The sequence below is a fragment of the Astatotilapia calliptera genome, chromosome 15, assembly GCF_964374335.1.
Source record: "Astatotilapia calliptera chromosome 15, fAstCal68.1, whole genome shotgun sequence".
NCBI classification, from domain to species: Eukaryota; Metazoa; Chordata; class Actinopteri; order Cichliformes; family Cichlidae; genus Astatotilapia; species Astatotilapia calliptera.
In genome coordinates this window covers 20,848,102-20,872,875 of record NC_137436.1, presented here as the reverse complement: position 1 = coordinate 20,872,875, position 24,774 = coordinate 20,848,102, and the positions used below count along the sequence as shown (strand labels likewise).

Here is a 24,774-nt window from a genome sequence, read left to right as displayed (position 1 = left end):
TTGGTGAGGTTGAGAATTTACTTCACTTATGTGCTTATATGATTTTGTTAGACTTTAGATCCTTGTTGATGTTTCATTTTACTCTGTTGTCCCTACACTGCATTATAATGAGAAAATAATAAAGACCAGATGTTTCTCCTGTCAAATAGCAACATTAACGTAAGACAGAGAAATGTAATAATGTAGTCTGTGATGAAAGAATGTCTGTCTACAGTCATGTAGAAAACATCCATATGTCTTGCGTTCTGAAATTACAGCTATTATTCACGGAAATGCCATTTCTATAGCACCGCGGTGCAAGACCAGCTATCTAAATGCGCTTTAATGTTGTTCTGCAGTGGGGAGGAAAGACTGTCTTTTGACAGAATGAGATCAGACCCGGGCTTGAGGAGGGGTGGTTAACTGCCACAATCGATGGGGATGGTTAATTGAAAAGAGACGACAACCGACAAACAGGACAAAACACAAACTGTGAGCGAGCAGGCAAAAATGATCACCCATCATTCTACTGCATGACTTTCCCTCGGACTCAATTCTGAGTGTTTTATTGAAACAGATATCTCCCACAGCCGTCCTTTTTCACTGCCGATGTTTTTCCACTAGTTGGAAAAACTCCATGAGGTTCGGGGGAATGAGCCGTCTGAACAGAGCGTGGAGCAGGCAGTAAACATGACCAAGACTCACTAATGGTGAACGGACCAGGTTACCAGCTGCTAAAGTCCAACACGTTCTGACATTAACAGAACGTTGCCAGGGAGCTGGAAAGTTACAGATTTGTGTCCTCACAAACAAAACTGGCTCAAATGTGTGATAATGTGACCTCATCTTTTCCAACTGTTCTCCGTCTGCACCAGCTGGGAAACCCTGAGCTGTGCTGATGTATCACAGAGAGGCCTGTACATGTATATCTCACAAAACTAAAATACTGTGAAAATCTTCATTTTTTTCACTTTTTAATTTAAATGGGTAAACTTTTATCTATTCTATATAGATTTACACATTTAAAATGAATAAATTAATACTTTCTTTGTTTTAATTTTGATTATTATGGCTTAGAGCTAATGAAAATTTTAAAATATCTTAAATTATTTCATTATTTCATTTGAAGTTTGAGTAAATAAAAATTTAAACAGTATAAATACTGCATGATTTTATGCTTCATCTGCTCACGTCCTTTACAGAGATGCTGATTTCTTTTTCCAGTTGGACTTGCTCACAGTGCTGTCTGTGCTCCATTCGTCAGCCAGCTCACTTTTCAGAAATTGGACAGTTTTGTATTTTGAATCCTTTTTTGATAAAAATGAGAAAATGTTACGATAAAACTTGTGATGGATTTGTGAGTTTTTTTCATGAGCTTTAAGCCAAAACCAAATCAAAATGTATAAATATTTAATAAATGGAGAATACATGAAAGTATAAATCCTGAAACAACTAACTTTTTCCTGGACCTTCATATTATTGTAGATGCACTAGTACAGATGGACCCTGTCGCACACTTTTGCCTGCAGACTGGGGTCAGGTTACAAAAATTGGGGGATGCCAAAACAACACTGTGTGGTCTGCGGCTGCAGAGGAGGCGTGGTGCAGTGGGTTCAGGGGCCAATGCCCGGGAGGCTGGGAGGGCAGCTGGGGCTGATTGGCTTATTAGGCTCTCCGGTGATCAGGAGGTCGCTGGGACCGGAGGAGAGAGTTGCACCTAGAGACACCGACCCTGTGACATTGTACACGTGTTGGGTCCTTTTGCCAAACTAAAGCTCACAATGCATTTACATTTCAGAGAAATCCAGTTTAAAATATATTTTTTGAAAAATAATTGTGTTACATATTAGAGGATAAAATATTAGCCACAATAAATGTGGCAGCCCTAATTTTCCCTTTAAGTCCTTCACTGCCAGTATCTTCTTTCACTCAAGACTTTCTTCTGAAATACATGAATCTGTTTAGCCCCTGCTGCATTTTTTCCATTTGGATTTTTCTGAAATAACCACCAGGAATCCATATTCATAGGTGTGTGAAGTCTCCTTTATGTAGACACAAATCAGCTGCCGCAGGGTGTGTTTGAGGGTTTCATAAATGACTTCCACTTAAGGCTGTATATAGTCTGGAATAGCACTTAATGTGGCAGTGTGAAAACAGAGCGAGACAGGGGGGAGGATCTCATGGCTGAATTGAAGTCCTGCCAATAGTCTCATATTCAACCTACAAGTTTAAACACAAATATATTCATATTTGTGTTTAAACTTGTCGGTTCTACTTAAACATTCTTCTGTTCTTTCTATAGTTTCAGCTCAAACTGAAAAATCACTGCAGACTGAATAAAAGCTCTCCAATCAAGGCAAAATATACTTAAAATTCATGGGTGGGTTAATCTGTTTTTATGTATGCACCCACACACAAAGACAGAGCAACCAAACACACACACACACACACTTTACCTAACATGGCTTTGCCCTCATCCTCCAGTTCAAAGCGGAGCGTTTGAAGCTCCTGTTCTGACTGCTGTTTGAGCGTCTCGATGCTCTGGCGGTGAGCCTCTCTGAGAGACTGCAGCTCTGCATGGTGATGGTGGCGGAGACGCTCCTCCAGGTCCTGATGGAGAGATGAGACAGGTGGGTAAAAAAAGGAAACAGAGGAGGGTGAAAGAGAAACAAAAAGAGGTCAGGAAAACAATTAGAAAGAGGGAAATGGAGGAGTGGGAGGACCAGAGGGAGACCAGCGACAGGAAAAATGCAAGAAAATGAACAGTATAGGAGGAAATGATGGAGTGGGAGGGAAAAGTAAGAGGCAAGAGGGATAAAAACAATGAAATGGAACAGTGAGCAAGAAAGAAAGTAAAAGAAAACAATTTTATTTAAAATCCTCTATGAGCTAAAGGAGAAACTGACCACTGAAGCATCAAGAAACACACCATTTATGCTGCAGACTGCACAAATCGGGGTCACCTTCTATGTCTGAATGCATCATAGTGCACACGCTATTTTCTTACATTTCTTACATTTGAAATATCAGAAAAAATTATAAGTCACTCTGCTCTGGAGATGTGATATTAAAGAACGCGCAGACAGTTTTCTCCGTCATATTTCAAGTCTCATAAACACTTTTCCTAGAAGGTTTGCCGTTCCTGTCCAGAAGTGCTTCATATTCATATTGCTGCATATTTCCATCTGCTTTGGATGCTGGAAGATCGTTCTGGTTGCCATTAGTTTGCATGAAAAAAAACATCCTGTCTGCAAACACTTGCCAACTAGCTACTGAACTTGGAAAAGTGCGGCACACCAGAACTAAAGTGTTCACCGTCACTGAACGGCGTGCTTTATTGGTGCAACCAGCATGTTTCAAAACACCCAACTTTCACTTTGAAGGCAGACAGTCTTTGTTTTCTGTTTGTGTCACACTGCTTAGGTATTACATCACTATTTTAATGGCAGATACACAAAGCTAAGGTGTCCGTCGGGATATTAGGCATAAAAATGGATTGGCGCATCCCTGCTCTTCATCCTTCTGCATGCAAACATGGAAATCTGGAGATGGGATAGAGGTGGGTTTCTAAGAAGCTTGCAGATATATCCTGAAAGATCTGACAAATGGATGTTAAGAAGAGTATCAGGCAATTTCCCAGGATTGGAGCTCACATCATGTCCTGCTGGAATTAATTAATTTATGGTAACCCTTCAAAAAACCTGTTTATATTGACACAGAGAGAAAAACTGAGTGATGTGCCATCAGATTCTTTTGATAATTTTGCTGTTGTCGTGCTATGAAGAAGGAACAGGCACAAAGACATTAATTAGTATTTAGGCTAAAGGCACCAGAGGCAGTCTTTGTGTACACTTCCAATTTTCAGCTTTTCTGGAAACTTTTTGTCACATTCAGCATCTGAAAGCAAGAGTCTCGACTATTTAATTAATAAAACAATAAATATGTTCATTTTGTTTCGTTCAGCTCTTTGATTTCCACTTTAGTTTCCAAACAAGAACTTAAACAGTTTAAACAGAAAAACATATTTGACTATTAGCAAAAACAACTGACAAGCATACACAGCATTAGCATCATGCATTAGCACTGTTTACTGGAGGGTTGCCACAAAACAAACACACACACACACACACACACACACACACACACACACACACACACACACACGCACACCGTAACATCAGTGAAGACCTACTAATGTTACGCTGCTGGCAGCTGAGTGTTTACTCTGGCAGGAAAAGGCTGTTTTTGATGTGCGAGTATCCACACTTTGTGCCTTTCTAGCAGCAGTTTATAGGAAACATGCTTTTACTTCTTTGAGAAATAGTCAGCGCTGCTGTTGCTGTCAGGATTTGACGTCTCTGTGTCAAACGGCCATTAAAGTGTTTCTGCAATCTATCAGGAGCCTCATTTCTGTTTCCAGAAAGCAGTCCTCTAAAGTTATCACTGAGATTACACACACAGGGTACTACTTAAGCGCTGTTTTTCAACATGCAGGTATAAGTTGGTACAATATGACTTCTTTAGAGATTAACAGTAGTCATTGTCAAGGCTTTTCTAAGCTTACAAAGGTGTTTATGATGATGATACCTCTAATTTACAGAAAGTAGCCTCCACCTAAACTACTTCTTTTGGCTTTAACTGCAGGGATCACCATAGTGGACTGTCTGCCTCCATCTCACCCTATTCCTAGCATCCTGCTCTGTCACACCAACCCTCTGCATGTTCTCCTTCATGACATCCACAAACCTCCTCTGAGGTCTTCCTCTTTTCCTCCTGCCTGGCAGCTTCATCTTCAACATCCTTTGTCCAGTATATCCACTATCCCTCCTCTGTACATGTCCAAACTATCTTAGAGTCACCTCTAACTTTGTCTCCAAAACACCCAACCTGAGCTGTCCCTCTGATGCACTGATTTCTAATCTTGGTCAAAATCGCTCAACAGTCCATCATCTAATCTGAGAAACTCCAGTGCGTCTCTCTAAAACCCAACTCTTGAACTTAATAAAACTTTTAAATGCTTAACTGTCTGATTAGATTTTTGGTTGCCAGATGCATTTGGTAACACTCTATGTTCAGAATAGAATTTCAGTCTTGATGTCAAGCCCCAAGAAAATGGTCAAACCAATGAGGGCAAAAAATGTAAAATAAAGGTGAGAACAATACAAGTGACTTTTTAATTTATCAAGAACCTCGATATAAAGTGTTAAATGTTCTTTCCAACTCTGGACAAACCACCTAATCATCTTTGTCTAAAATGGTATCAAGATAACTAACCCAGCATGACAATAAATAAGGAAAACGTTGATACTTTTTCTATCAGCAGTCGTGAAATATTGGATGACGTTCAGATCTCATTTGCATTGTTGCACAAAGCATTAAAGCACACCACGGTTCACACTGAGTTTAGCTCGTTTTTCTTTGTCAGTGAAATGTTCAGGTGCCATTTTGTAAATTTTAAACCACAATCCATCAGCGAGAATGATCTAAAATGATATTCAAATGAGGCTGACAGAAACATCTGCATTTTGATTCAGCAGTGTGTAATGCCTTTGGGAAATGATACATGGATTGAAGAGATGCTTGAATATTGAAATGAGGCTCGCTCTGAGTTGGCGGACAGCAGCCCTGGTTATTCAGTGTTCGACGGGGCTCCCATGCTGTTTTTATGGTAACCCTTCAAAAGCACCAAAAGCAGCACAGTGCATTAATGACATCAGAAAGAAAAAAGAAAAGAAATAACTGCTATTTATAGTGGATTCAGTCATTTATCTGCTATAACAGGGCTCTCTGTTTTCTCACGATGAAAAGCTGCTTTATATTTTACATAATTTTCCTATTTGCACTTTAGAATCACATTAAGTCCTAAAAAGATAACGTAACAATCCTCAGCAACTTAATAAAAGGCAACATTATTCTGATTAATCTCAAACACAGTCAGAGTATCAATGATGAATGAATCCAGTGTGATTTAATCCACTGCGTATGGAGTTCACATGTTGATGCCTAAAATTTGATGTTTTGGTTGCCACCACAGTTTCTTTTTTCTACCAAATCTACCAAACAGAAACCAACCACACAAACAAGGGACATAAAAGTCTGTGTCCAGACTAGGGATGGGTACCGGTATCCGGTGCCATAATGGCACCGGTTCTGACATAAACGGTAATAACCAGACCGAAAAGCAGCGCACATTTCGGTGCTTTGTTTTTCCTGAGCTGAGATACACTTTAGATTCTAGCCAATCATTTTACGTTTCCGAGGATAGTAGGCGGGCCCAGGTACGTACGTTCTTTTAGAGCAGAGCTACAGATTAAAAATGCCCAAGGTGAAGCGGTCAAAGTCTGTCTGTACTTCACAGCAAAAGATGCAAACTCAGCAGCCTGCAACAAGTGCTTTAAGGTGATACTGTGCAAAGGAGGTAACACCTCGAATCTGATGAAACACCTGGCGACACATAGCGGGTTTTTTTTTTTAAAGCCGAGAAATGCACCGTATTTGATAGCTTGCTGCAAGACCTCACACCGAGCACATCTACTGTGGGTGTGGTGGCTGTTATCGACCCGGAGTTAGCAACATCCCCCAAGAATCCGAATAGTAGAGTCCTGGCCCCTAGCCCTGCCAGTGTAGCAGGAATGATGAGGATGATGATGGCAGCAGCAGCCGTTCTTCTCTGGGTGAGTCGCTTAATGTTGTTCGTGTGTAATTTACGTTGAGTAGGCTAACCACGTTATTAAATTAATGCATGTAAGGTGAACTAGCAAACACCGTCATAGTTACATGCGGCTGTCTTGTTTGATGGCAGATGCTCCCTTCACCCTGGCCAAAAAGGCTAAAATGACCAAAGAAAAAGTGGAAAACGGCTAAACGTGAGAGGTTTTTGGACAAAATTTGTTTTTTCCATTGTTTAAGCACTGCTTCCAGCCAAGAGTGATGCCATAAATCCCCTATAGCTGCAGAAAAGGCTAACATTGTTATCTTTTCACAAAAAAACAGCTGAACACGAGAGGTTTTTGGACAAAGTGTGTGTTCTCCATTCTTTAAGCACCGGTTCGAGCACCGTTTAAAAAGTACCGGTTTGGTACTGGTATCGGATAAAACCTAAACGATACCCATCCCTAATCCAGACCAATGAACTATAAAACAAATTGACTCGCTAAACAGCTGATGTCAAACTATCCACCGAAGCCAAAACCATTTTTGTACTAACTTGAAAACATGTTTGCTTCTGCTGTAAATTGGGGCATTTTAACATGTGAGTCTATGAGTGCTCATTCACTTTCTGAGCCTGCCTCAAGTGGCGACTGAAGGAACTGCCGTTTCCAGCACTTTTAACCCCTCAGTCATGATTTTCACATGTGATAAATTGAGAACGATGCAACATAACTTTTTCAAATTGATACCATTGGTGCATCTAGTAAAAATCGATGACATGTTTGAATCTCAGCTACCTCAACCTCAAGGATCAAGGTCATGGATAAACTTTTCTGAAAATACTCTATGGTGTAAATTTGACTCTTTTTTTTCTTCAATTTTACCATACTGCAAGGATTATTATTTTGTTGTCTGGTTGTGTTTCGTCGACCTTTATGTAGCTAACCTGACGCCATGAGTGAAGTAAGCGGTTGGTATAATCTTGGCACAGATAAAAGAATAGACATGCAAAGTGACCTTCAAGATGTTGTAAGCTGAAATCTTCCAACACAAAAGTGGTGCACACTTTATGCTGCCAAAAAGTGTGCATCACTTTATGGCAACATAAAGTGGTGCACACTTTATGCTGCCAAAAAGTGTGCACCACTTTATGGCAACATAAAGTGGTGCAAATAAGCATTTCGATTGAAAAATGTACCCTATATATGCTCAGTGCCCGGCCCAAGAAGGAAAAGCAGCAAAGACCTCTTTCACTCAAATATAAAAGAGAAGCTAGGCCGGAGGAGGGTAACAAAGGGGCTTGCAGATAAATCATGGCAGCCTACTTTACTATCGTGTCCAACATGAGACACAACACTACACTCAATTTTATACTTCCAAATAATCCATTTAGGGCCTCATTCTTTCCCTGTCTTCCTTTTTAAGATTAGGTGTTGGTCCACTGGCCCTTACTTGAGACTTGAGCAAATCTTAAGGACTTGATTTAATCCATCTAATCCTTGCCTAAGTATTCTGTTTCTCTTGAACACATCACAAAACACAAGCTCTACAGTTTGACTTTGAAGTAGCACCACTGCAGTTTTTTAAGATCTGGGAGAGCCTTTAATTATCATAGATATTCTTAATGTCCTTCACTGAGTTCATATGTGCAGCGAATCCTGTAAGAGTTTTAAAAGCCACTAATCTATCTTATTCATCAGTATTGATCATTGTTGCTTTTGTGCCCCGAGTCAGTTAAAAGCATACCTTTTATTCCTTTAATTAAAAGGAGAGCATTAGTTTCTCTTAACTGCAGTGAATCCTTTAATTACAAACTGACCGAACTGTTGTTACATTCACCTCCTCCCCTGTCTTGTCTCTCTGTGCTGTTTGTGTGTGAAGGCCTGCTTCTTCAATCTTCTTTCCATTACCAAGCAGTCAATATTTGTTACTTTTCTGGTGGCTGAATCCATTTAACAAGTAAAAGTGGTGATACCGAAGAACAAGAGCTTCGGGTAAACATACAAAGACATGAACTGAGAACATTGACCCTCAGGTTTTGTGGCAAACTGATTCAGCTGCTTTTAGTGCAATTCTGAATCCTGACCCCGAAGACCACTGAGAGTCCCCAGGTGGAGAAAGTGAGGCATCTGAAAGAGATGTGGCTTAAAAGCCTGTCTAATGTGCATTCAAGATCTTAGACTGTTGAGTAGAATCTTAATGCCTAAACTAACCTGCAGCCAACACAAGGGTTTTAAGACAGGTAACATGTTTGAACCCTGAAGCTGCTGTAATACAATAATGCTCACCTTATTCAAAACTTTTTTGACCAGAGAACACCACCTGACTAGTAAAAACGTTTGACTTTGGGAAATGACTGCACTCTGCCGTTATTCCAGAGATGATTGAGGGGATTTGGTGATTTTTTTTTTTTTTTTAATGCAGGACTTGAAGGTCAGATCAGATCAGGAGAAAAGTAGCACAGGTGATGTCTGAACATGTGCACACTAACTTTCAGCATTCCTCATAGATAATTATTTCACTACATAAAGAATTATGGCAGAAAAAAGCAACTCTCGTGGCTGGAAAAAGAAATCTGATTGAATTGAAGCCAGAGAAAACGACCCCACTTGATGCGCTTGATGTATGAGAAGAGTTTATTGCCTTAAAAGTCAGTTTCTATGCTTCTTCAACACAGCATTATGTGTGTTCTGTAATTAATCATGACATTTAAAGTAAAATTGACAAAAGCAGGAACTGTTTGAGTGCATGATGACCTTGTGATTAACAAAATGGTACCAGCGACATTTTTGTTGCTGACTGGGCTGCTGCTGTACAGGAAGGGAGGTGATCTATTAGTCAGATGGTCAGTGGTGTGATCCCTGGCTCATACACTCCATCTCTTGAAGTGTCCTTGGGAAAGACACAGAACTCCAAATTGCCCCTGGTGAATTCATTGGAGTGGGAATGTGTGTGTGATAAGAAAAAAAAAAAAAGGTTAACAGCAGAATAAAGTGCTGTGTGGATGGGAGATGTCCAGAAGTACTTCTATTCTCTCAGAAAGAGTAGAAAAGCGCTACACAAGTACCACGAATCAGAAACATTCTACCGAGGCAACTCTGGATAAAAAATATGGGAGTAATACTGAGTGGTGCATGCTGTTTTCTGTTGTGGTGACCAGTAAAATTTAAAGTTCAAATAAGTCTAAAAAAAAATTTACTATCTAATTTAAGTGTCCATGGATGGTAACACTAGGTAATGCACAAATTAGAAGAAAATCTTGATTCACAGGCACGACAATTTACATTTTCACAGTAATCTTACAAGTCCTGTGTGAACTAAGTATACCCAATGAGCCAGTAAATTATAGAACCACTGTGGTCACTTGTTTATGCACAGCTGACCTAAGGTCCCACCACAGGATTTCAATTAGGTTGAGGTCTGGACTTAGTCTCAGTCAGTGTAGTAGATTTGCTGTTGTGCTTGGAATTATTGTCCTATGGTGTGACTCAATGTAGACCAAGCTTTAGCTGTTAGACAGATGGCCTCACATTTGGCTCTACAATACTTTGGTATAAAGAGGAGCTGGTTGGCTCAGCGACTACATGGTACCCAGGACCCATGGCTGCAAAACAAGCCCCGATCATCACTCCTCCATCACTGTCCTTGACAGCTGGTTCGAAGCATTTGTCTCCACCTTGGTCTTGTCTATCCAAAGAGCTTTGGTTCAGATGTCTTGTGGTTTATTCAGATACAAACCTAAGCCATACTGTCCAAGGCTTTCTGCCGGCAACCCTTTAAAACAAGTCATAGTTGATCAGACTTTTTCTAATGATACGCTTATTATGAACTTTAGTATTTAACACACCAGCTTAAGTCTGAGTCTGAGATGTAGCTTTAGGATTTTTTGTTATTTCTCTATGCACTACACGATCCAAACTTGGGCTGAAAGTGCTGGAAAGATTGTGACTGTCACAACCTCTGCTTTTACAGAGATGGTCACATTTGCTGATTATCAATCAATCAAGTGCATTTGATTAGAGACACATGACTAGTCCAATGAGGCTGTTTAACATGTAACCCTCTAAATTCCTATTGAAGCAGTTAGTGTTACTTTTCACAGGACTTCATATCTTGTGTGAAAACCTTTTTACATGACTGCATCAACAGGAAGGATTTATGTCAGTAAAACGAATAACATCAATCCATCTGACAGTGATATTTCAGTGGGTGGTGGGTGCCTGCAATTTTTTAAATATTTATTTGAATTAATATCTACACATCCTTTTAAAAAACACCACTGTTGAAGGTGAAATCATTCTTTCCCTTAGCGTGCAGACAAAAGAAGGCAAGTAAGTATTGGAGAAATAACTAAGACAAAAGATAGGAAATTCCATATAGTGTCAATTGCCTCACCCTCATTCACTGCTTCTATTTGCAGCTTTTTGTTGCAGAGAGTCTGGGAGCAAACTTTGGTTATTTGAATGTGTGTGTATGTGCGTATATAGCAAGGATTTGGAACAAATGTATTACTCCCTGGATATAACTTCCTGTGAAGTGTGAAGAGATAACACCAGACAATATGAATGTACCTCTCATCACCCCCCCCACCCCCCCACCCCGCACAGACACACACACCTACACACACACTGACAAATCACAAATCATCCTTCAAATGCCTCCACACGGGATAATTGAGTTTTCTCTCCCTGCGCTCCGACAGAAACAAACACCCCGTCACCATAAAAGCCCTCCATAAAGCTTTTAACACTTGGTTTCCCAGCTTATTAACTAAGTCTGTGACAGAGGAAGAAGTACTCTGAGCAACAAAAAAAGTGGTCAATTTTGTGGGTATAGTGAGCAAATATGTACCAGTGCTGTGTGCGTTTGCATCAGAGGAGAAACAAGTGGAGGAGGAGATGAAGATAACAGAGAGGAGCGTGTTTGTTACAGCAGTCAGTTCGGTTTACGGGGAAATAATGAAGACTGTCGATTTCATAAGAGCTGTGTGACTCACTGTTTTCTATCATTCACACACACACACACACACACACACACACACACACACACACACACACACACACACACACACACACACACACACACACACACACACACAGTCTCATACAAATGTGTACTGTGGGAAATGCCAGAAAGACATCATAAGGACGCTGCTTCCTGACCTCCATTCTACTTAAAGTATTAATACAATTACAGCGTCCAAGACGGAGACGGGATTTGGAATTGTGATGTAAAACTGATCCAAATCGACCTTGACTGTGAAATGGACGGATTAGTGCTGAAGAACATTTTCTTGGCACCTTGAGGAGAGGGTATGTTGTGTTTATACTTGCATGTTTTTGACATTATAAAGAGGAAACACAGAGCTGTCAGTAGAGCTGCTTGAGAGGCTGTCTGCTGTCAGTCAGGGCGAGTAATGATGGAGATGAGTCACTGCCACTCTACTCTTGACTCTGACAAGGCTCCACTGCATTCAAAAGTCAAGTAAGACTTCTCCCGAGGAGCATCTCTAACTGGCTGAGAGGATAACAGGAGTCTGTAAGCTCACAGTTCATGTAGTCGTTTAAACTATTTACATTGAATAACAGCATGAAACTTTTCAGGAATGCAACATTTTACATATAAAAACTAAAAGTTCTTATTATGCTGAAATGGAGGACTACTGTCGGCCTGGGGGGGTAATGGCAAAACCCATCGGGTCTTTTTTTAAGGAGTAAAAATGATGTAGTCTTGGACTCCTGCTGCATATGGAGTTAATTAAACCACTCGTATCTATTTTCTACAACCTCTGTCTCTCTTCCACAGCGTGCTTTTGTTCCGTCTTCCTCCCCTCACCCACAACCGGTCGAGGCAGATGGCTGCCCCTCCCTGAGCCTGGTTCTGATGGAGATTTCTTCCTGTTAAAAGGGAGCTTTTCCTTTCCACTGTTGCCAAGTGTTTGCTCACATTTTGCAAATTTTTATGTTCTTCTCTGTGTTATTGTAAGGTATTTACAAACCTTCGCTAGTCTGTGTCAGTGACTGCCATCAGTCTGGGTCTGACCATGACTGTTTAGAGCTATCCTACCATGTGACCTGTGCAAAGTGATCACCCAGAGATTGATGGTGTTGCATCCTCGGTCTCTTGTCTATGTCACCATTCTTTTTTTCTTTTTGCAATACCCTGTCTGGCATAGTGAAATCTACATAAACCTAGATAGTTTTGTAGCTATAATTGAGAGGTGTCACACAGAGGCAATCATAAAACGACTCTTTTATAAAGTGGTGAGCTGAAGGGATGCACTCACTGAACATGTGTGTGTGTAACAGTCCTATTAAAATGTGGCTGTGGAGAATGGGCAGATTGTTATTTGCTGTTTTGTTGAGAATTACTCATCCAAAGAACATGACTGAGTCACTAAAGTCATCTGCCACAGGAAAACAAAGACAGATAAATGAAAACATGTAGAACATCTTGATCAGCTCTCACTTTTTAGCACCCTTGTGTTAGTCTGTTTGAGTTAGGGTAAAAGTTAGAATTAAGTTTAAATTTAGGCTTAGATTTAGGTTAAAGGTTTAGCACTTAGAGCTAATAAACCAGATAATAAACCAACTAATTCAGAACTGAAGAAGGCCCAGTGGTCTTAGAAAACACACTTTTTGAACTAAATAGAAATAATAATGCACTGTATTCGGTGATTGGGGAACATTGAGTGCAGAGGACAGTGTTCACTGATGACTGCTGATTGATGCTCCATGCAGAGCAGAGAGACGTAGGGGTCCCGAGGGTCGCTGAGATGTATTATTATAATTACTGTTTTATTTCTCCGTATGTCACCCACATCCTTTGTTTTGATTAGCGAGAGCAGTACACGCTTCCCAACAACATTTTGTATTAAGTTCTGTATTTGTCTGCAGGCCTATTGATCTATTTGAGCTGGAAAGACTCTCTGTCAGGAGCAAAATCAATTTCAAATTCAGCTTTCAAACAGCAAACACAACAGCAGCGATTAAAAAGTTATTTGCTCTGCAGTGTGTTATCATTGGTCTCTTTGTCTTCACAGGGTTGTGCAAAGGGATTGTAATGTGGCAGGTCTAGCAGCTTGTCCATCCAAAAAGATTGAAATAGGACATAAACTATTATTTTCATGTAATTTGCAATGAACAAAATGTGTCTATTGGGCTGATCAGTCTACTGCTCATGGTACTGATTTGGCCCGAGTCTGTGTTGCAGTATAAATCTTGCCAGTCAGACTGCTTCATGACACATTTTTAGATTTATTTCCTTTCCATCGATAAAACTTTCAGGCATAGAAAAAGAATGTTTTCAGAGGACTCTATGTACTTGTTAAAAACTTAAGTACACTCTTACTGCTTTTGTAAAAAATAAAGATGGCAAGTAGTAGCCAGTAGCGGCTAATCAGAGGCACTTGATAAATTGATTATCAGCAAGTGTGAAAATCTCTAAAAGCAGAAAATGTTGCTCCTTGCTGTACTGGAGCTTCAGGTGCTGTGTAAACAAAATGCCACAATTGTTCAATCAGTGCTAAATTCACCCCAATGTCAGAGAAACAGCAAAAAACCCAAGAGCTACATCACAGACTCTACAGTACAATTAGAAAAAGACTGAACAAGTATGGCCTGTTTGGAGCCTCTTCTCTCTAAAAAGAACTTGGCAGCATGGCTTAAGCTTGGAAAGCTGTATTTAAACAAATTGTAAGACTTCAGTGCTTTGGATAGACCAGACCAAAGTGGGGTGATGATATGGGCTTGTTTTGCAGCCACAGGACTTGGACACTTAGCATTGACTGAGACAACTCTGTATACGCTACCTGTGTGACAGCTCAAGCTTGGCCCAAACTCATGCAACAGGACAATTCAAGCACAGCAGAAAATCTATAACAGATTGGCTAAAAAAGTAAAGGAATCAAGGTGTTTCAATGGCCAGGTCAAAGTGCGGGAGCTCAACCTGCAGCGGTGGGACCTTAAAAGAGCTGTGTATAAATGAAAGCGTGTAAACCTCAATACCTATAAACTTCTTGGAAAGAAGAATGGACCAAAGTTCTTCCACATCAATGGGAGAGACCGATGAAGTCACACAAAATGTATGTCTTCTCTATTCTGTTTTTGACCTATCTATCGATGATATAGATATAGATAGGAACTGAATGGGGATATGGCGAATAACACCGCGTCACGCCAAGTTTAAGCCTATAGCACAAGACACCATCAACTGCAGGATCTACCAAGGAGATGCTTTGTCCCCACTGCTGTTCTGCACAGGCCTGAACCTCACTAACAAGACTGGCTACGGATACCAGCTACAGAATGGAGCCATCATCATCCACCTCCTCTACATGGATGAGATGTAGGAGTGAATGAGACACTGATTCACTGATCCACACCACGAGGATCTACAGCAACAACACTGGAATGTCAGTCGATCTGGGGAAGTGTGGTCGGATGGTAACAAAGAGAGGCAAGGTAGTCAGAACTAAGGGGATTGCACTACCAGAAGGCGATATTGCAGAAATTGAGGACAGCTACAAGTACTTGGGAATCCCACAGCAAATGGGAACCACAAAGACGCCACTAGGAAAGCTGCAACCAACCAAATGAACCTTTGACAAAAAAGCTCTATAGCAGCATTTTTGGGTCACTTTAATGTTACCTTCAAATCACGTTGCCTGGCGTGCTCCATGTCCTGCATGGCGCAGCGGTGGGCCTCCTGCAGACGGTGCTGTCGCCTCTGATGCTCCGTCTGCAGCTCCTCCAGCTGCATCCTCAGGTGCTCCCTCTCCTGGCTGAACTGGTGCTGTAGCTGCTGCAGCGACGACTGCGACTGGGACAGCTGCATCTCCAGACTTTGCTTCAACAGGGATATCTGCACAATAATAAGAACAATACATATTGCAGTGATTGTCAGTGAGAAAGTTGAAGAAGCCGCTGCCTCTAGACCTCTGCATACATAATTAGTTGGATAGAAATCAGGTAGGTGGTTCAGGAAGTGCAAGTTCAGGCTGTCTCAAGGGAACTGCATTTTTACATGGCAGAATAACAAAAAGGTAGAAGGTTGGGGTTGGCAATCAATTTGCCTTAAACAAATATATACTCTCAAGACCTCCAGCAAAAGAGCTTTTTGCTGTGAACATAGCACTAAAAGCAGGCAGCAGTGTGACTCACAAAATTAACCTGTCTAGACAGCTTAGGATTTTGAATTCAAGTGTTGAGATAAGTACGACCTTGCAAAAGCTGCTCTGGCAGCACTGTATGCAACTGCTGCCAGGTCAAAAAACACATTCTAATCAGAAATCCCGATGAAGAAGATCGACAGTAAACTTTAGGGGCATCAAACTCATTTAAGGTCACGGGCCCATAAGTTACTTACTACACAATTTAATGTCAAGTAGGCTGAGCCAATAAAATCACTTAAAATAACCCAGTTCTTAAAACAGAAGCAACCATCCATTCACAAAGCAGATGTTTGGAATGTGATCAGAAAATCTTTTAGAAAGGCTTTATAAATTCAAAAATGCTGATTTTAATTTAGCCAGTCTCACCCTTAAGATCGTCTTCTTATGCACTCACAGACAGCTTGTAGTGGGTCTGCGGTTTCTATATTACTCCCTGAAAGTTGTGCTCTGATGGTGTGCTTCTTGCACACACACAACTTCTCTTCCTCTTCTTGACCTAAATTTCATGTAGGGGGTCATTGTTGAATTTCTATTATTGTAGCTTTGGTGATAGTGAAATGAAAATCAGTTAAGACTTCTGACTTTCATGGACTCATTCTCAGAATATTGTGATCACACCCCTACACCTCTTTACACAAGTTTCAGGGTAAAGATCTCACAGACAAACAGGAGCATTTGTACCCTGAATGTGCAACTCCGCTCTATGGACTGTGAAAGCTGAACGAATTATCCGGCTTTGAGCTTTTAATTAAAAATACAACAATACTGTCAAACATAATCGGAGAAAGTTGTTGATAAATCCATCATCTTGTGCAGCCACTTGCAGATCATCGTTTCTGAGATAGTAAACACAACAGGAAAGACTCTCTGTGATCTAAATAGAGTAGCTTTGCCGCAGGAACTGCTTCACTAATTTGGAAATTACATTATCACTCAGACATGAGTCACACATTTTTTTTGCATGGTGGCAAATCTTTATTAGCAGGCACATATGATTATATATGCTGCACACTGATCCTGTATTATCTAAAATTGACTTGCTCATATAGCTTGCAAATTGTGGACTTAGTGGGGAGGGTTTTTGTATAATAGGTGAAAACTTGCATAATGTATTAAACAGTTTCCACATTCCCTACATTTATACACATTGGCATCCTTGTTTCAAACATTGATATCCACTAAGGTTAAAACAGGGGCCTGATTTACTAAACTGAGAGTGGAAAGTCTTTTGTTTTATCTACTAAGAGTAAAAGGTTTTGTGTTTTGTTGCTGCAATTTTGAATAGTTGAATTATCACCTGGTGATTATGTAACCAACATGAAATGCCACTTTTATAATGACAGCCCATCACTTTAGGGACATTTTGCACGTCATGTCAGGCATTTTAAGCTTTCTGTGCCTCGTTTCACTGTGTTTTGTGCCAGCTGTAAAAAAAGAAGGTCATCACAAATTGCCAACAGTGAGAGTAAATCCTGGACTGATGGCAGTGATTTTGCATGTCTTGCAATTATAAAGTCAGCAGTGCCGACCTCTCTAAGTAGTAACTTTTTGGGGTTTTTGGGTTTCTCCCATAAATCATGTAAAGCTAGAACCATACACTAGAAAACAAAGACAAATTTAATTTATTTAGCTCATTTCATTATATGCAAACTAAATCTGCTTAATACAAAATATTAAGACATGAACCCCTCCCCCCCAAAATAAAGTTTACAATGCCTTAAGGGAGTGAAAACTGCAAAACAGAACAAACAACAACAAAAAATATTAAGTGTAGGCCTTTGTGAATAGAAGGGTTTGGAGTCTGTTTGACACACAGATTTAGTTGATCTCAATTTAATCAACATTTTATATTGCGCTGAGAGCCATTGAAGTCATTTCATTACTGGGGTAATGCAGGTAAATTGCGGGTAAAACAGTGACCTATAAGGATTCTGGCTGCTGCATTTTGGACAAGCTGAAGATGTCGATGATGTTGATCATTTGGGAAATCCTGCAAATAGAGCGTTGCAATAATATAACCTACTTGATTTGAATGCATGAACGAATTTCTCAGAGTCAGTTTTAGAGAAGATTTTTCTAATCTTAGATACATTTTAAGTTGTAGAAAGCAGTTCTGGTAATTATAATGATGTGGTTATCAAAACTGAGGTCACTTTTTAAAATGACACCAAGGTTTGTGACTTGATCACTGTGTTTTAGAGAAATGGATGATAAATATGAACACATTTTGGACTACAAGTATTTCTGTCCTGTCTCTGTTCAGTTCTAAAAAGTTTTGAGACATTCAGGACTTCAAGTCATCAATGCAGCTTATTGGTTTATGACCAGAGGTTAGATCATAAGAGGGAAGTGGTAAGTACAACTGCGTGTCATTGCTATAAGAATATGAGGCTATATTAATAATAATAATAATAATAATAATGGATACTTTATTGATCCCCATGGGGAAATTACTTGTTTTTCTCTGCATTTGACCCATTCACTCTGTGAAGCAGTGGGCAGCCCACTAAGCAGGCGCCCGGGGAGCAGTGTGTAGGGACGGTACCTTGCTCAGGGGTACCTCAGGGTAGCCGTTAAGTGGATTCGAACCGCCGACCTTCCGATCATGGGGCGACCACTTTACCTACTGAGCTATCCCTGCCCCAAATATTATATATATATATATATATTATGACAGTACCAAGTGGGAGCACGTAAAAGTTGAACAGTAATGGACCAAGGACTGACCCTTGAGGAACCCCCAATTGAATTTTGCATTTGAATGGATCTAAAACTGCTAATTGAAACATAAAAAAACTTCGACCCTTTAGATACGATTAGAAGCAATAATGTGTCTGACCTGTTAAACCTACTGAGTCATGAAGCCTTTAGTTAGATTATGATATGGTACAATTATTAATTACTAATAGATTTAAGTTAGTTTTATTGGGTGACAGTGTGATTACAGCACATTTAAAAGAAACAGGGAAAAAGCCAAACTGGAGAGAGCTGTTGATAAAATTTACTAAAAGATTTGTAAAACAGTGAAATACAGATTTGACAACTTACATATATTAATTTTGTATCATTTTTGCTATAGCTGGCATTTTTGAGAAATTTCTTGCTCACAGTTGTCAGATAGACACATATAATGGAGGTTGGGCTTAAAAACCACACTGATTAAGCTTTTGCATGAGTTCAATAAGGAAGATCTGTTTTCACTCATCTGCTCGCTTCTAGTCTGCTGTTATTATGTTCTTTACTGTATTCAAAGTTTCAGACGTGTAGCCCTGTATTATTTAATGGTAAATGGACTGATTCTTATATTTTCTACTCTCCCAGAGTATTCAAAGAGCTCTACACAACATGGCACATTCACCCATTCACTGTCTTCTATGCTTTTAAGTGCTTTCTAACTACCATTCACACTCATACTCCGATGGATGCATTGGAGAGCAACTTGGGGTTAATATCTTATCAAGGATATTTGGCATGCAGACTAGTGGGAGCCAGGGATCGAACCACCAACAGATGACCTGCTTTACCTCCTGAGGTACAGTCATACAGCCATGAGCTATAGTGTATATGATAATATTAGACATAATATTATAACATTTCCCCCTCAATATTATCTTACTTTGGTGCATTTTATTTGCCAAAAATGAAACAAAAAAAAACAGTGAACATAAGTCAAAGATGAAATTCACATGCAGCCAAATTCTTCTTCTTGTTAATCCTGAAGTTGATAATCATGAAGTGAAAATCTGATATTGTGACAGTGATGGTGTGGATGCCACTGACCCTTTTTAATTTGGTTTTTCACTGAGATTCAAAGCGGAGGTTTTCAAGCTTTACCAACTCTGCGTTTGAGTGCAAAATTACCCGCATATATCATTCACATTAGGCGTTATTTACAACGACACTAATATTTTCAATGCTTGTGCCTTTTGAAAACACACTTTGGAGCATGCTGTGCATCAAGGCCTTACTGGCACTGACATCTGCCATTTGATTTCTAAACAGCCTCTTCTCCATCAGTGCGTATTTGTCAAGAGCCTGACTGCTGCTCTGATTTGGCATTGGAGTAAATAAATATGGTTTAGCTGATTGTGAGGTGCGGAGCTGCCACATTAATCACCGATGACAGGGTGGGCATGTTGAAGACCAGCAATTAATGCAAGAGACATGCACAAACAAACAGAAATAAAGCTGTTGATTCTGCACGTACGATGACCACAGGAGAGCTTAGTCATGCCACATTAATATTACTGTGCAGTCATTAGCTACAGCAGCCGGCTCTGGTGTGCGTTAAACACTAACACATAATGAATACGTGAATCTGTGTGCCAGTGTTAGGAGGAAATCTGTGAGTCTGGCACAGACAAGCCATCACAGGCACAACATACACCTAGAAGAGAGGTAGCTCTTATTTCTTCAATAATGTTTCGCCCATCATATTGATTTTCTCACCACTGGTATAATTACAACCACTTGACTCCAGGCTGTGGGCATTTTGTGTTCAAAAAGGTCTGTTGATTGTAAGTTGAAGATTAAACCTTTAAATCTTTAACCAGTATTGTTGCGTAACAGTACTTTACAGACACACTTGGTGTACAGATGCTATGTGATTTCTTGTGTTAATAAAAGCTGTTAGTTTCTTGCTGTTCCTGTTTTTATTTAAAATATATCCTTTCTCAGCAATGCCTTTGTTTGTGTCTACACTCACTGGACACTTTATTTATCACACCTTGTTACTACTGGGGTGGACCCTCTTTTACCTTTGCCTTTAATTCTTGATGGCAGAGATTCAACAAGGTGCTGAAAACATTCCTCAGAGATTTTGGGAGATTTTATGAGATCACATCTCAAAGTTGCTCCTTTTGGATTGGTTGAGGCCACTGGAGTAAACTCCTTGTCATGGTCAAGAAACCAATATGACATAATTTTAGTGGTCAAAAAGGGATGGACATGATCAGCAACAATACTCAGGTAGGATGGCATTTAAACAATGCTCATTTGGTACTGAGGAATCCAAAGTGTGCCCAAAAATATATTCTTCACACTATTACACCACCACCAGCCTGAACCTTTAATACAAGGCAGAAAAATTCTGAACCTGCCATCTGAATATTGCAGAAGAAATCGAGACTCATTAGACCACTTTTCCCAATCTTCAGTTCTGTCTAATTTTGGTGAGCGTGTGAAAATTGTGGCTTTAGTTTCCTGTTCAGGTCATCGTGACCATGTCTACATGCATAAATGCATTGAGTTGGTTACATGTGATTGGTTAATAAAATATTAGCAATAATGAGCAGTAGTGTGTTTTCCCTCCTTTTTCTTCTTTATCGACTTCTCCCCTCTAATTATCTACAGCTTGGTGTACTTTCAGGTTGCAGTCACATAACCAACACAATTACCTCACATGTTTATCTCTAATTACTTTTCCTTGACTTCAGTGTCAAAAGCTTTGAGGTGAAGTACCTGTGTGAAGACGACCTCTTCAAAAGTGGCCCACACAGCTCACACCACTTAGGGTGTGAGCTGTGTTAGGGTGCTTAATAATGTGGTGGGTGATGTGAGTCAGCCCTGGTGATACTACAGAAGTAGTACAGCCTTATCTGTTCTTATTATTTTTCTTTATGCAGGCTATATGAACTTAGACATTGATGTGAATAATGTTTCCATTACCAAGTGGGAAAAAGTGAGAAACTTTGCAGTCACAATGAAATAAAATGGTTTGAATAAGAAATGTGGCTCACCATGCTGTCCACTCATGTTGTCCACTCATCTACTTAAACGCTTCCTTTATTAAAGCTTTTAGAATCTCTGACATGAAACTAATTAAAGGTAATCCCAAAAACTGGAAGTACAGCAACCCCGAAAATGAGAACAAAAGCACAGCAAAATGAGTTACACAACAACATTCACCTCTCTTTGAACTTTGAAATAGGGAAAATTATCTTTATTTATACAGTGAGCTTGGCAAACGGTTAAGATTCAAAACATATCGGCATATTAAATCATTACGGCACAGGCGGTAATTTACATCATCTGTTTCACTTGTCAGGTATGTTGATCATTTTGGTTTGTGAACGTTTGAATGGTGTGCTGCTATGAACCCTGGGAAGGCCTTATTTTCTTAGAGTTGGGAAGTGTATCATCTGCTAAAGGAGGTAAGGAAGCATGCACTGAAGCACCTTTTCTTTGCAACTTGAGAATTTGACCAGCTCTTATTACAGCTGCCATGCAGATGATTTAATCAGAAGCCCTCTTAAGTACAAATGACTATTTGACCACAACCAAAGTCACATCTCTGCTTTTGTCTTTGTTTTATCATCTGTTTATTGTCCTGTTTTCCTGTTTGTGTCCTGCCTTAGTACTGGTTTGTTTTCTCATGTTATTCTCATGTGTTTTGATTTTTCTTTGTATTCAATGTGTGTCTGCTCATCACTGCAGCTTTTTAATTCACACCTATTTATGAGCTTACTAAGTCACAGTAGTCTTTCAAAATCTACCAATATTTACTTACAAAATTCCCAAAACACAACATAAACACCAACATTCACTTAACATTTCAATATGTGCCCTTTTAGTGTTTTGCACAGAGACAGTAAAGTGAACAGAAGGATGGGCGGCACTGTTTGTGCTCCCATTGGGAAGAGCCTCACCTGTTCTAGCAGGTCCTCCACTTTCCTTTGCCAGCTCTCCCTGGCATTGCTCAGTTCCTGCTCCTTGCTTTGCGCCAGCTGAGCCAAGGCTGAGTTTTTGTCCTCCTCGTGCTCCTCTTTCAGCTCCTCACGTAGCTTCTTACACTCCTGCCTATAGCACAGCACAAAATGAAACACATATGCGTTTATGTTTCAGGCGCTTTATTAATCATCCAGTGTGATTCACAAAACCTGTGCGGAAAAATACACAAATTCAATCTGTGAACTGCGAAGTTCCAGAAAACCTGAGAGTAAAACAGTGTGACAGAGGAATCAAGTAAATCTTAGTGAGCTCAATAAAGACCCTTCAGCAGCAGCGTTACTGACAGGTAGCTTAGATCAGAGGACGCTCCATTTCAGCACTTTTACCGCCATTTGTAAGATGGAAATTAGATTTTTGGAAAACAGTGGGAACCTCCTCAAACTTCTTTCTTGTGAGTGAATAACCATAAATCATTGGAACTGGGGGATTGCCTATATTGATTAAGTGTCAACTCTCAAACTGATTTATGTGCTGTGCTGACAAGAAATTGAGCACAGCGTTAGTTCAATCAGGGCATGCAGTCAAGCCCAGCAGTGACCACAGATAAAATAATTTTAACGCCCACTCATGTCAGCTGATACCCTCATATAGATTCAGGTGGCAAATTTAATATAGGGCCTACTGCTTTAGTGTGGAAGCCACTTTGCAACCCACTTCTGCCAGGTTTCTCTAAAAACTCCCTGGGGGAGTCCCTCCCTTTAGTCAATCAAGAGTGCTGCAGTGAGAGTACTGACAGAGACTAGAAACAGCACATTCCTCCCAAATTAGCATCGTCGCCCTGTTAAATCCAGAACTGATGTTAAAATCCTTCTCCTTACATATAAAATCTTGAACAATCAGGCCCGTATCATATTTTAAAGACCTTGTAGCACCATATTATCCTAAAAGATCACTTTGGTCTCAGACTGCTCCTGTACTCTAGAATCAGGCCCCTCTACTTTGAATCAGGCTCCTCGCACTGAGCTTTTCTTCTTCACTCATCTCTGTGTATTCATACACCACTACTGTAGTTAATCATTAGTTCTTATTCATCTCTATCACTCTCTCACAGTGTGTCCTTTGTCCTCTCTTCCTCCCCTCACCCCCATCCGGTCGTGGCAGAACGTTGCCTCTCCCTGAGCCTGTTTCTGTCGGATGTTTTTCCTTCCCTCTGTCGCCAAGCGCTTGCTCAATGGGGGTCATGTGATTGTTGGGGTTTCTATCTAATATTGTAGCGTCTTTACCTTACAATATAAAACACATTGAGGGGACTGTTGTTGTGAATTGGTGCTATATAAATAACCCCAGCTCCTCCTTTCACGCTTTATCTGACTTAATCTGAAATCTGCTGTCAATGATGCTTGATCTTCTCTGTGCTCCTGCTGATGCCCTCCCCATCACCAGTTTTTACTGTCTCCATAATGAAGGGTGGCAAGGTCCCAGAACGGAGCTGCCAAAAAATGAATTACTCCAGTCATAAATATTAATCTTCTTTTGTCTACAGGGGTCTTGACTGAACTGAAATTATGGATTGCCTGGAGGGTATCAAATAAATCTAACAGGTATGCTCTGGGAAAATAAGGAACTAGAATTCAGCTAATTCCCCCAAATGTTGTGTGTTAGGTTTAGGCTGATTTTGTGGAGATGACAACAAAGTCTGAAAGAAGAGACTCAAACAAGCAGCTAGGAATTGGCTTGAAAAGTAAAGGTGCTTCAGAGAGCTCTATAACACTTTATGGGAACAATAAATTGTCCTGAATCATTAGACCTCAACACAGCTTCCACTGAGCGCCCATCACTCTCCAACACTTCGGCTAACAGCTCTGCGAATGGCAGTGTGTGTGTCTGCGCGCTGCCAATGTGATAGCTGTGTGGGAGTAGAAATGGCAGCTGTTAAATGAAGTATCCAGGCAAACACATTTTTTCTCTCACTTCGAGAGCTGCAAAGTGTCAGACTGAAGGCAGGCTATAACACACACAGCGATGCAGTCACACACCACAAAGTCACGTTCATAATGCGGCACACTTGACACGTGTCATCATTCACGTCCTCGTTCGGCATAAAGCAGACGTTCTCCCTCTCTCTTGCTCTCTCACAGACACATCCAGACTTGAGGCGTCAATGATCTCTGCTCTTCTCTTCTCTGCTGTGCAGGAAGAGCCGAGGGCAAATGGAAAGAGGTAAAAACATGAAGGGATGAAGGAACTTTCAAAGATGGAAGGAATATCTGGATCAAATGTGGGATAATTGGCTGGATTCAGGG

The 24,774-nt window shown here is 40.3% G+C and overlaps 1 protein-coding gene across 4 annotated transcripts in view; it reads right to left on the bottom strand.

The window, feature by feature from the left end:
• Positions 1-24,774, bottom strand: part of fam184ab (family with sequence similarity 184 member Ab) — a 223,645-nt gene that overhangs the window by 41,470 nt on the left and 157,401 nt on the right. For all 4 annotated transcript variants that reach the window (XM_026194482.2, XM_026194487.2, XM_026194485.2 and 1 more), the window contains 3 exons: positions 22,450-22,600; positions 15,280-15,492; positions 2,436-2,589 (listed from right to left, as the gene is read on the bottom strand). In XM_026194482.2, coding sequence (XP_026050267.1) covers positions 2,436-2,589; positions 15,280-15,492; positions 22,450-22,600 — 518 coding nt within the window. The remainder of the gene's footprint in view (positions 1-2,435; positions 2,590-15,279; positions 15,493-22,449; positions 22,601-24,774) is intronic.